This window comes from Triturus cristatus, chromosome 11 (assembly GCF_964204655.1).
Source record: "Triturus cristatus chromosome 11, aTriCri1.1, whole genome shotgun sequence".
NCBI classification, from domain to species: Eukaryota; Metazoa; Chordata; class Amphibia; order Caudata; family Salamandridae; genus Triturus; species Triturus cristatus.
The window spans coordinates 356,863,984-356,878,263 of NC_140594.1; the positions used below are offsets into that span (position 1 = coordinate 356,863,984).

At 42.4% G+C, this 14,280-nt stretch overlaps 1 protein-coding gene across 1 annotated transcript in view; it reads left to right on the forward strand.

Annotated features, from left to right (window-relative positions):
- KREMEN1 (kringle containing transmembrane protein 1) overlaps window positions 1-14,280 on the forward strand; it is a 366,592-nt gene that overhangs the window by 171,821 nt on the left and 180,491 nt on the right. The window contains exon 2 of the mRNA XM_085633315.1: window positions 6,479-6,641. Within this exon, the coding sequence (XP_085489441.1) occupies window positions 6,479-6,641 (163 nt within the window). The remainder of the gene's footprint in view (window positions 1-6,478; window positions 6,642-14,280) is intronic.

The window sequence follows — 14,280 nt, forward strand, 5'->3', positions numbered from 1 at the left end:
GTCTCTCCTTCGAGAAGGAGTGAGTGTGTCGAGTGATTGATCCCATCAGCCCTGTGCCTGCAGACTCAAGCTCCACCAAGCTGTACAGTTTTGGGGGGGACATGGAAGAGAAGGCAAAATACTGCTTTATTTACCTAAGCAGAAGCACACGATGCCTGCCTATTTTATTTTATTTTATTTATTTATGAAGTTTTATGTAGCAGACATTATCGAAAGATTTTGGAGTGTTTTATAATAGAAATATAATATTGCATAAGACTCATTAAATTACACCAGTCAAAAATACTGAGCAACATGATGTAAGCAGGTACGATACTAAATAATATATCAAACAATATTGAGATAAATAGGTACACCTCAAGGCCACGCTTAATGCAAAATCCAAGTCTCAGTGGGGTTGGTAGGGACAAGAACCCTTAACTAAAATGTCTTTCAAATAAAAAGATTTTCAGTTCAGATTTAGACAGTCACTTGTGCAGTTAGAAGCCCGGAGGTAAAGAGTTCCAGACCCATTCCTTTTATCCCAGGACCGAAACGTGCCTCCGCATGTAGAACTGCTTTTGCAGGCCTCAGATGCCTTTTGCATAAGACCAGTCAGGAGAGAATTGTAGTAGTACCAGCACCCCTGATTGTACCAGGGTTTTAATATCTTGTTTTGGAATGAAGCGATAAATTCCCCGGACTGGTTGAGGCTGCTGGTTGAGTCCATCCAGGATTAAACTGGGGGAGGAACTAAGGAGAATTTCTGTTTTAGATGCCCAAAATTTTAATTGAGGGGCAGCAATCCAATCTTGAACAGCATTCAGAGCACTGGCCAGGTGGGAGACCCTTAGATACAGTTGAGTATCATCAGCATATTGATGTAAAGAATCTCCGAGTCCTTCATCGTGACTTCAAGAGGTCTGATGTACAAGTTAAATAGAGTAGGAGCTAGGATAGACACTTATGTTTAAGGTAAAGTCCTTCGTGTGCTAATCTCTTTTCTCTATTGGGAGTACACCCTGAGCCTTCTTTTCAACATTATGTGACTTCCCTTCCCTTCATAAATGCCCCTATGGGCTGTCGCTAAGTAGGGCTCTAAAACCACTCAGACTAACATCACACATACAAGAGAGGTCCAAAGCAGGCTGGGACTCCTTGTTATCTTCCACAGCGTTAGATGACTCCTTTGGGGGTTGTTTGATGTGCATATTGCATCTATTTGTTTATGGTTTTATATAGTACGAACATGGCTTATGGGCATCTAGGGAGGATTTACAATTGAATGACAAAGTTACAGGAGAACAGTTGATGGGAAATATACAGGCGGTATTGCAAATAGACATTTATAATCACCAGTGTGGAGGGGATGGGAAACATACTTGGGACAATGCCAATAGGGAACTAAGAGATAAGACAGTTGCCACGTATACCCTAAATTCGGCATAGACCCTTATTATAGATGGAGCTGCGGTATACTCTGTTAAATCAAAGATAGAAGGAGCTTTTTATAGCGCACATCCAGCACTCGTGTACTTTAAGATGCTCTTAATTCAAGCAAAAATTAGGGAAAAAGAGACTGCGTGAAATACAATATTTGCCAAGGATCGCACAGTGTGCCCGCTGGGCAGCTAGGATTGATCACAGGTTTTTTTGTTTCTCATTGTACAATTCAGCCACTAGATGGGTATTTTTTCTGTCGCTCTTTTTCGCATCAAAGATTAATTCTTTATCTACAATTCTTGGTGAATATGATTAGAGCGTGTTGACAGGCAAAAGCCACATGCAAGCCGAGCTCGTTTTTTGCTCCAGTGTCTAAGGCTCCATCTGACCTTTTCAGTGACTCCTCCACTTTGAGGTAGTACTGGTACATGATTGGCACACATTCAGTCGACCTTGGCAGGATGAAGGGCTGAGCTGGCTTAACCTACTATTGCAGGCAGAGTTGTAATGAGCACTTAACCCACAAACGTATTGTAGCAGAGCCAGTTTAATAAAAATTGTCCACGCTCAGAGCTCGTTTCTGGCTTCCTTACTAGGTGTTCTGGGAAATAGTTAAATCTCTTTGAAAGGAGCCAGGCGTCAGCGTTCAATAGTAGAACTTGTTCTTGAATGGAAGTTAATGTATTTTATTTTACTGTCTCATAAATGCATTCGTCTCCATGTTATTTAGGGAAAGATGTCGAGTTGAATTTAGGTTTGTTTGGAGAATCCCCAACAGACTTGGAGCTCACGAAGAGTCAGCCACATGTTAAGGGAAGTATGATGCGCATGTGACTGGGTTCCAGCCCTACCATCCTTACAGACTTCAAAGACTGTGGGGCGCTGGACAGGTCACTAGGGCTCATGCAAACCCAACTACATGTTAAGGACTGTCTGACGTGTGACTGAACCAGCCCCAGACCCACCGGCTTTACAGAGACGTTCAACTGAGGGAAATCGACCCTTTTGCTAAAAGTTTGACCTGTCTTTTGTTGCGATGTGGCCCCCGCCGTTTTTGGACCCGAAATATCCGTTTTTCCGACTTCCTATTGTTGGGAGGTCTGCGCCCCTTTGCCCCCGCACGAACCCTTCCTGCAGGTTGCGGCCTCCGATGGGTCATAGAGAGACCTGGACGCAGGTGGCAGCGTGCCAATCCGTGAAGGAGCGCGTGGGAGCGCGGGAGTGTAGCGCAGGGTTCAGCCAGGGCGCGGGGAGAGGGGAGGCGGTGGTACTGGAAGCGAGTCAAAGACAATGAACTTGAAATAAAAGGGCCACTTAAAAACACACACTGAATTTTATTCTTTGTGAAATGAGTCCCAGGTGCTTCTACATTCTCTCCTAACGTGTTACAGAGTCTCGTAAAAAAACGTGGCGGGAAGGAATGCGCTCCAGATGAGCCACAGAACAGACCCAGGACGGGGAGCGGAGTACGGGCCTGGGTGCAGGCCTAGGCCACGATGAAATGTTTACTGTTTGCCTCAGAGTGGGTCCTGGCAGCACTGAGATAAAGTGCGGCAGCCGCATCGGGGGCCACACGGGTGCTGAAAAGCACAGCGCCGACCTCCATCAAACAGGCGAATCTCGGTCCAGACCAGTGGCGCAACACAAATTGATACTTTCACTCGCCAAATTGTGGTGAGGGCCCACTCATTCTTCCATTTCTCTCAGAAACTCATTGACACTGGGCTGAATGGGAAGCCTCTGAGTGTGGGGGTGGGGTTGGGGGGGGGGGGGCTGTGTTACACCCCCTGACCCAGGCCGTACTGAGAACGGGTTCAGGTTACCCTGACAACATGTCCGCCTCAGCGTTGGACGCGCTCACGCGGTACACAGTGAGCATGCGTCAAAACCATTCTGTCAGCAATATTCTCAGTGCTGGCACTGTTCACAAATGTCAGCACAAACCCTCAAAAACAGCATTGTTTCCAGTGCCTGGCATTGTTCTATGTATCAGCACCATCCCCAACCATTGGCAGTATTATTTGGAATATAAGCACTATTTATTAGGTTGGGCCTATTCCAATTGCTAGCACTTTTTGTGGTGTCAGCACTATTCAAAGTGTTGGCAACAATCTCTGTCGGCATTATTTCCAATGGGGGCATTATTCTCATTTGCCACACTATGCCAACCCACGCCCCCCAGATTTGTAACCTTTTGAACGTGTAACCTTTGTTGCTGATTGAGAGTTGCTACTCTGTCTGAAATGTTGTCTAACTCTCTCTCAGCAGAGCCTCTGTTATAATGGCAGTGGCCTGAAACTGTGCCAGGTGACCACTCTGACACTGGATGGTGCCGGGTATTAATTGCAAACACATTATAAGTACTCTGAAGGAGCACTCTGTCCAGATACTTGTGTGTTGAGTTATGCGTCTAAGTGGGTGAGTAGAATATTTTTCCACATAGTAAATATATGTCGATTGGGTTGTGGGTAGGGCTGGCTTTAGGGCAGTGCGACTGGTGCGGTCGCTCTGGGCGCTGACCTGTGGAGGGTGGCGCTGTGACCTCAGGGGGGCGCTGTGCTTAGCAATATCATATGATAGGAGAGATGAGGGGCACTTTTGCAGGTGGTAGTGAGAGAATCCAAGGAGGAGGTCAAGGGACGTTGGGGCGCCAAAAGTTATTATTGCACCAGGCGCCACCAGCTCTAAAGCCGTCCCTGGATGCGGGTTTTGAGTGTAGCATAGCCATCTGGAGAGGCTGTAGCATAACGGCTAGGGCGGTGAATCTCCAATCTGGGAAACCGGGTACGAGTCTCAGCAGGGGCACCAACATCCTGTGATTCTGGGCAAATAGCCTAATCTCCCCGTGCCTAACAAAAATGAATGTGTGGGTCTGTAATGCAACTGGTGCTCATGTAAAGCGCGCTGATACCTTTGGGTCAAGTTCGCGCTAAATAAAACTCTGGGGAAAGAAAAAAAAGTCCCTTCCTCAAGTATCACCTCTCCCAAATGTGTGTTTTAAGCTGAAATATTTTTTCTCGGGCGATGGCCATTAGGACAGTGTTTTCTCCTAATAGATAGAATTTCAATCACGCCCAGGGCCTTCCTCCATCCTCCTGTTTCATAGGACTTTTCAAGATGGTCAATAAGAAAGCATGGTGGAGGCTCGACTCTGGTTCCTGATATTCATGTAGGTGGTTTCGGCATCATGTTGTGGCCAGAAACCACAACAAAAAATCCCAAATGATGGCTTTGTTCACTACTTATACTGAAAGTATGATTGTTAATGTCGTCTCAAAGATCATAGCTGGAAAGAGAGGTCGCAGCTCTGGTAACAGCATGGTAAGGTGTGCATTTGATTTCCATAGCTGGGCTGGACAGGAATGGTGTCTCGAGATCCGAGGAGACCTCACCAGATGAGAGAAATGAATTGGCAAGCTGTGTTATGAGATGGGTACCATCGTGTAGACTCATTTCGATGCAGTCCCGAAATTAGAGGGCGACGCCGATGATACTATATTTTTGATGATTACTTCCATGGAATAGATGTAAATAGCAGTAGACTCCATAATGTTATTAATGTTGATGAATGGAGGGGCTCATCACCATTAATACTATAATGCAGGGATTAAGATGTGTGTATGCCAGCTGGGAGAGTGACTGTTGGGTCCGCGAAAGAGACCATACTTTGGCTGCAGAGATGTCAAGAGGTTTGGAGAGGAGTAAGGGGTGTGGTACTAAAACTGTCATTTCTTCATAAGGGTAAAATCGTGAAGCAGTTTAATGCCTTGTCGGGGTCATAAGCGCTATATAAATACACTTGCATTTCCAATTTGGCTGAATGGACTGATTCATGATTCCGGGCTGGAGCTGCGATTATTTGGCCTGGTCAATAACTTGTGTGCATCTCCCAACCCCAGAGAAACATAGCAATTTTTAAAGTGTGGCTCCACAGAATGTGAGTAGCTAGAGATGGACACTGAAACATTTGTGGAGTAGTGAGGACAAAAATTTGGAACAAGGAGTGGTCATACCACATGAAGGGTTGGTGCTAGAAATTCTGAGGCTGACGCTTCACAGAAAGGAGTCAAAAGCAAAAATAACAAGGTGATGGATGGAATGCTTGAATTATTCTCAGCCACTGGCAATCGCTTGGGCTGCATCCCAACCCATCCTTTTTCGCCCACCAAGATGGGTCCAAACTGAGGAGGCATGGTGTGCGAAATAACGATGGTTTGGGATGTGGCCCGAGTGATTACCATTGGCTGAGATTAATTCAAGCATTCCATCCATCACTGTTTTGTATACTCACAGAAGAGGGTGTCAGGACTCCGGCCTGTGCTATGTATGAATGAGGCTTTGTTGGAAGAACTGGAGGTTGTATCTTTCACCACATGGTGTCTTTAAAATTTGTGGTGATCATCTTGCCAATGTGTATAGAATGAAAGAGGTGGAAATGGGTGTTGACTAGATCCAAGACTTTTGAGAGGTGGAAGTGACAGTGTTTTTGAGGGGTTATACATGACTGTGAAAGCAAAGATGGAGGCTTGACTGTGATGCATTTAACAAGAAGAAGAAGAGGAATCACATAATGACAGCTATCTATGGAGTTTGAGGAAAGTGCAGTAATCTTGCCTCCGATACCCTCGACGCAATTGCTCAGGAGGATGTTGTAGCCAGATAGGAGCACATAGAGGATATGTAAAGTGAGTGTCTACTAAATAGAACACTTATAGGCTTAGCTTGTCTCTTTTTTCCCCCAACAAAGCCTTTATAAAATACTAAAAAAGACAGACAGCTTGTAGAATGAACTGCTCTCTTGATTATAACCAACACAAATCTAAACCGGTCTTCTGATTATTCTTTCCGACAATATTGTACATTTTTGAACTGCCACTGAATTCTGAGGTACAACCATGATCGATTAAAAATCTGCTGGTCCATTGTGAGATTCTTATATAAGACTATTATTATAAAATTATATCTTGTGACTTGAATATCTTTGCAATGTGCAAGAAGCAATTTTTCTTTATGAGTATTTTATTTTTATATTTGTTATATTTATATGTATTTTCAGACTGCTACACGGCAAACGGTGCAGATTACAGAGGGACCCAGAATCAAACATCCCCACAAGGTGGGAAGCCGTGCCTCTTCTGGAACGAGACCATCCAGCACCCTTACAATACCCTGAGATATCCTAACGGAGAAGGTGGTCTGGGAGAACACAACTATTGCAGGTACGCTTCAGGACCAGAGCTCTTCAGGGACATGGGATCAGCTTGTTGCCTTCCTTTAAACATATTCTTTGACTGAGTAGGGTGTATATTGGCCACCCTTTCCTCCAATAGGCGTTCGTTGGTCCCCTGATATTTATTTAGTGTGGGACATGTACAATACATCTTACACCCCATTAGCTGGTGCTCCAGGCTAATTCCACTTGTGAAGAGGGAGGTTTTCAATGGAGAGAACTACAAATAGGATTCATGCCAGATGTTACTACAGAATGCAGTGTGTAGGAGTTATCATCCCTTGGTCTCTCCAACTACACTTATTCTGTAATGTTTGACACCAGAGATTCTCATTATCCATCTCTATAGCCTTGCAGCTAAAAAGATGCCCAGATTTTAGACTTTGAAAGCAACAACTACTTCATGACCGAAGTTCTCTGGTACTGAGTACAGTTTGGTCAATCCTTTTTCCTCATCAAGGAATCCAGCCGCGAAACATTTGGTCGGCTCTAGGATTATATTGACAAAGCCCAAATATGATTACATCTTCAACACTATTCTGATCCAAAGACTACTTTTTCTTACAGTTGTTTCATTTCATATTGCATGTTTCACCAAGTTCATCGCTGGTGTTGGCAACAGGTTTTCAGGCATTGCTACAGGGATGACTGTAAATCCTGATTGGGTGGTGTAGAGGCTGACATTACAAAGCATAAATACCCTTCATACACCTAGGCTGTGGGCATGTTAACCCCTTCTTGACAATAGCATGGTGCTTTATGTTAAATAGCAGAGGGCATCCGACTCTCTCCCTATCTAAAGGGTTAAGCAGACTGAGAACACCACCCAGCCACCCAAACAAGAGCCAACAGATGACATAATACATCTCATCATGATAATTACAGTGCCTCCTTTCCTCCTGTATGATTACCCTGCGGGGTGAAGTCCTTGGCATATCTTCAGCCAGAATAAATAGCAACTCCCAACACTGTTGTTTGGTTAAGCATTACATATGTTTATTTTGTAACCCTGAATTATTGTATGTAAATAAATAAATAACACATTGAAATATGAATTATATTTAGGATTTAGGATACAAATGTCACATCCATACACAAGTCTGTCTAGGGTTTGATCTGAGACATAATACATCCTTAGTCATCCTTCTGGATAAGTTGATTAGTAATTCACATTGAGTAGTACTTCTTTTTGACCTTGTGTCTGGCATGTCCCTCAAGGAAGGTGCTATTCAATCATTAATTCTCCCATCCTACTATATTGACGTACATAATACAGTAAACAGCCCAAAGAGCAAAGTAATAAAGCCATGTGTCAGTTTGGAGAGTGAGAGACCATGGCAATGGTGTACATCAATAAATTCAGGGAGTAGGTCCTGGGTGGCCTTGACAAAAATAATTAGAAGCAATTGTACCTGAATGGTCATCCTCAAGTAATGAAGTGTAAGGAAGTGAGAATGGTGTTCTTGGAGTAGGGTTAGTCCTAGGTTTGTAGTCAATTAATATTTCATCAAGTGTTTAGCAATAAATGAGGTTGACTGAAATGGGTTTTTTCCGCTTGAGAGGATCATACAGATCTGGTCGTGCATAAGGTGTCTAGTACTCCATTGAGTTTAAGTCATTGCTGTAAAATTAAACTTGATGAGGATCTTTTGATTCTCATGTAATAAGCTCTGTGGAGGCAAAGAAACTGGTAATTCAAATGGTAACAGCAAGGAAATTATTAGGCGCTACACGTTTGTGAGTGGACCAGAGAAGACTTTTTTTTCATTGTTCATAGTCATCCCTTCCCCAACATCAATCATCGCCCTTCTGTGGGATTCAAGTGTTTCAATTACTCTGGATTTACTGTCATTTACAGGTGAATTGAATCTCAAAAGTACATTAGTATTGAAATTCAACAATGTGTAGTCTCTGGACCAGCTTATGTATTACTGGACATCTCAGAATTTTGTGCCAGATTGAACAAGAATGAAAGCACTACGACTATAAGGACTTTGGTTAAGAAAGGTGCGGATGCTTGTTTGGAATGGCGAATGTAGGAATGAAATGAGTGAGATGAAAAAAAGTATTTGAGTGAAGCACACACAGTGAGTCATTGGTAATAGGGACCTCAGAGTGTGGTCACTGTAAATGTTGGTGCACATATGAAATGGGTTACATTCTGATTCATGTCAATGGATTTTTATCAATTTGCCAATAGAATCTAAGTTGAGATAATTAGTTATCAACAGAAAGGCTTTAGTGGTGCTTTCGGCTGTGACGACTGTCAAAACGTTTGTGTGGCGGTGCAAACATTAATGTTTGTGTGAATCACAGACAATTCAAAGAGTTATTCAGGAACAAGAAACTGGATGGCATTTTTAATAAGGGTGATGCAACTGGAAAGCGTATGTTTGAAGGTGAGGGTCTTCATGGAGCAAAGACTATTGAATCTACCTGTGTACAATTTGGAGATAATCTTTTGTGTCTAAGAAAGTCACCTTGAATCACACACGGCTAATTGTCTGAGGGCAAACAAATACACACACATTTGCACACACAATCTAACACACCATTTCATACCTATCTTTATGAGGACTGGACATTGACCATAATGAAGTGTGTATTTACTATTCTGTCTCCACGTGCACTTTGATCCTCTGGTAGTTTATAAATAGGGCTCCCCGTTTTATGGCAATTCTTTTTTCGACATTTCCATCTGTATTTATCCATATATATTTTTTGTTAATTTTATCTGTATTTATCCATATTTATTTTGGGTTTTATGGAAAAATTAAGCTGAAATTAGTATGTTTTCAATGTTTTCATCAGTAAATATGCACTCATGCTTGAATGGCTACCTGGTTTCAATGCTGTAAACACCCACAGACAATAAATCAATGCACTTATAAGAAATTATGCAAATTTCAGTATCAACCTTGTGCATATCTACTGCTGTTAATGCATCTTGACTAAAATTCCTTTCCTTTTTAGCCCACTTTTCTATCAATCCACACAGCTATTGGCCTGACAGTCATGGCAGACACTATTTAGAATTACTCCCAATTTACGTTTTTTATCCACATTTAAAAATAAATACAGACAAGATAATAATGTTTTCTGTCTGTCTTTATCTGTAAAAATCAGTAAAAACAGAAAACAGGGAGCCTTATTTATAAAACAGTCTAGGGAAAATATAACAGCGCTTTTAGTGTTTTGATTCACATGCTCGAAAGTAGTTTATCATACTGCGGGGAGCTGTACTCATAACACACCGGTCCTCACAAAAATAGTGTTTGTCTGGTTCTGTCAGGACTTACCCACACTAATAAGATGGCGATGGTGTCCCTATTAACTTACTTGCATACCGAGTGTAGAGCAAAGCTCTTTTGGAAAGCCAATGCAAAGCAGGCTAGGTAAAGAAGGCAGTCAGAATTACCTTGAAGCAGGGCCTTCACTCTTCGCTCCTAAAAGGTACCAGGCCAGAAGGAAGCCTTTTTTATAGGGCTTCTTTAAAGACATTTATTAGGTGCGATCCTAAGAGGAACGCCTCATAGTTACTTACGCCATTCTCCTGAGGGCAGCATCCATTCAACATTCAATAAATGACACAGTGACACTCACTTTCAAAGAGCTTCTGCTATTCAGCACTTTCTAACAAGTCCCGGCAATTGGCAGCCCGTTCAGTCATATTTAAAAGCTCTAGCAATATGTGCCCAACACTCAACAATGCTTCGCTCAATTTCTAGGATTTCTGTTTATTATGTAATTAATTTAGTAGGATTTTAAATTGACAAACACATTAACATTAACAGAATAAAAGTAAATGTATTCCCCCCAAAACGTCAACTATAGCCTTCATTCTATAAAATGATTTCATATAGCCACCTTTCTTGCAGTCATTCTTGTATGTATTATATAGGCGTGCTCTTCATATTTAGCATCTGGTTTCCATGAAGATGCCAAGAGTTGCGTCACTTTTTAATATCCCAAGAATTCCCCCCAAAAATACCATTGAAAAATGCAATCTGTTTTTTAGCAGTAAATGCCACTTTTTCTAAAGTAGCCAACTTTGAGATTTTTGGCCTAATGATCTACAGCTGCATAACTATTGCTTTCGCATTTTCGAAAAATTAAGTTTAGCTGTCAGTGTGACATTATAACAAACAGGCTGCCAGAACTCTGTAGGATTTCTTCACAGCAGTAGCTCCAAATGTTCAAGCCTACATGTACCTATTGCTCAATTAGCATTCTACTAGTAACCCTATATCATCAAGGTCTTATATAATTGATTATGGATCCAGCAACTGGTGGGCGGGGACAGACAAGGCAGTTTCCCTTAATACTGTAAGGTCATTGAGAACCTTCCTCAGAGCTGTGCTGTACTTGGTGAGAAGTGTGTCTGGCACATTTATCGAAACTCCTTCTGTTACCTTACTTTCACCAGTCATCTAGCATGCTGAGTGAAATCCCAGTTATTAACTTCAAATTAAGAGATTCCTACTCTGATAGGTGTGATCAATCGAGCACGACTGCAAGCATCACCGGTATTTGTAGTTTTATTGATTTACAAATTCTCATCCATATCTGCCAATAGTTCATAGTGCTGATATCCAGATTACTTGTACTAGTACACAGAAGATGATACATAAATATGGCGGAAAACAATATTTGAATAGATATCTTCTAATAAACCACTGGACAGGATATTCTAGCAGGTCAATCCAACAATTTATTTACTGGCTTATTAAAGGATTCCACTGCAGGTGTTGATCTAAGCATACAAAGCAGCTTGGTCTTTGGCACAGGATCCGGATCTAATGTCTTCCTATTCTAGTGGATAAGAAAACAACTTTCTTGCATGTTCTCCCCACTTTTTTTAGTGTTGAGTATTTATTGTATAGAACATTAATTTGTGCTTTTAACTTTTTAAATTTTTGTTGTATAATTTTTGCTATTGTGTCGAAAAAACGTTGTCATATTTTAATAAAATACATGGATACAATTCATTGTTCTGGTGTCTTGTTCTGGTGACTGATTGGTTTTATATGTGAGTTAGTGTGCGGAACTGTATATGTGCCGAAATGGGGACATTTTTCTTGACTGCAACATCCTTTGATGCCACCTCTTTTCTATTGACCCTTCAATAGGGATATCTTGATGTAATAAAGAAGGTTTTTTGTGCACTTCTTCATGTAAATGTGCAGTCTGGAGACCCCAGTAATCGTTGCCGATATTAAGGGTGCTCTCTGTAGACTTCCCCATCTATCAAAGCCAAGACTTTGAGCTCAATTGATGACCTGATCAGCAAACCAAGTCTAATATTGGCTGGCCAACAATGTTATCTGGATGTGCGCAAAAAGGCGGATGTCATCACCTGTGCAGGGACATTTGTAGTGGTTGTATGGCTAGTTGTAGCAGTCAAAAATTCAGGGGCATATTTACAAGGAAACTGTTGGAGTGGTGCGTTAAGCCAAGATTGCTAACACCGCGCTTCAACACTTTCCAAACGCAGAGATGCGCTGTATTTACCAAAACGCGGCTCACCCCTGCGCTTCCCCTAGCACTGACCCTCAATGTAGCTGCCTAGTGGCAATGCAGGCACCCTTGCACAAAAGTGCAAGGGTGCCTGCATTGCGGGGAATGATTGTTCATGAGCAGGAAGGTGTCCCTTCCTGCACATAAACAGTCAGTAATGTCAATTTGTAACTTCTATGTGTGCTGCTTTTTGCAGCACACATAAAAGTTACAACTCATCATTTTTAATGATTGTTTATGTGCAGGAAGGAACTCCTTCCTTCACAGGAACAATCGCTAATGGCGATTTGCTGTTTTATGTGTGCTGCAGGATGCATCACACATAGAAACAGCAAAAACAAGGAGAAATTAATAAATTTGGCTTATTTCGCCAGGTTAAGACGAGGTTTTCCCATGTCTTATTTTTAGTGCTTCCCCATATTTACACCACCCCTGTCAATAGGAGGCACTGTCAAAAAGCAATAGGTGTTGCAGCAAAACACCCACTGCAACACCCATTGACCGCCCCATTCGCGCAAAGTGCTGCCAGAAAAGGGGCCTTATTAACAAGGTGGTGTTAAGTGGCTTAACGCCACCTTGTAAATAAGGCAAAGGGCTTATTGCCCCCAGAACATCACAAACAGTGACTGTCTGGTGGATATAAGCTCTTATAAATATGCCTCTCAGTCTACACCTCAGGTGTGAAATTACAGTCATCTGCAGCAAGGCGATTCTGTGTTTAGGGGAATGGTGAGAACTTAGATGATATATTAAGATGGAAATTGTCAGATTCTGCAATACTCTTGACCTGTGAAATAAAGCAAAGAAATCTATCAACAGTTGCACCAGATTTATTTGTCTGGGAACAGGAAGGGTTCTTGCATCACAATGCTATAAAGGCAGATGTATGTTTCCAGCATACACATTTGGGTCTTCATCAGATACTCCACACTTTTATTATTTGTTTATTTGAGTTTGTATTTCATTATTTATTTTAGATTATTGAATCATGTTTATATAGGGCTTTATTATGAGTCTGGCAGTCGTGGGGCACGGCAGTGGCAGTCTTCTGACCGCCCTATTATGACCAGGGCGGTCGGGGCATCCTTGGGCCACTGCAACCGCCAGGGATCTCTGAAACACTGTGGCCTTGAGGTTGCAATATACTTGGCGGGGCCGCTGCGGCCCACCAATCAGATTATGAGTTTCTTCACTGCCACACTTTTCATAGCAGTTTGGCGGTGAGGAAACCTGATGCCTCATGCCATGTGGATGTACACAGGGGTGCACAACATGTGGCCTACTGTGTGCATGCACACCAGTACCTGCTCGGCGGTGACTGCAGCAGTCTATGCTGTGCAGGTACTGATTATGACGTACCATGGCGGTGCCTATTCCATAGGCGCCGCCATGGGAACGCCAGAAAACACCCGCCAGACAGGCGTAAACTCCTAATCTGGTGGGCAGTTCAAATATGGGTTTGGAGGTGCAAGGTGGTCCTGCACCCCCAGACTCATAATAAGTCCCTTATTTATTTAATGATTGATTGATGATTTGTTAGGGCCCGCGTGCCACTCATAAGTCACTTCCATGTATCACACAAAGTCAGATAAAAGATAAAAAGCAAGTAACATTCACAGCTGGGAGGGTGTATTCCAGTTCTGGTTGTAGGGTTAGTGTATAACATCCTTTAAGCAGTCTAAATGGATGCAGCTTGTCACAGATAGGTGTATCAACTGGGTGTCAGTCAAACAGATAGCTTGTTGATTAGGAAGTGTTCTCAGGTAAAGCATAACAAAATCTCAGGGAAGCTTGTTCTGCAAACAAGTCGCTCATTAGTTGACTCCCACCCCCAGCTTCGAGGTACAATTTCTGATAACTCTTCAGACCCCTCAAAGCGTTGCTTCAATTGTAAATGGCTTGATCTTTAATAAAGAAGACCAATTCGCCAATTTTGAACATCTGGATGACCAAGTAAGCTACATCAGTGGATGTAAGGGGTCAAGAACTATTTTATAGCAGCTTGTCGTCATGGCAACCTCCCAACAGCATACTGTCTCCTGCAGGCAGACTCACTAGCATACACAAGTTTCTTTAGTTGAGAAGCTGACATTAACACTCCAGATATAGCA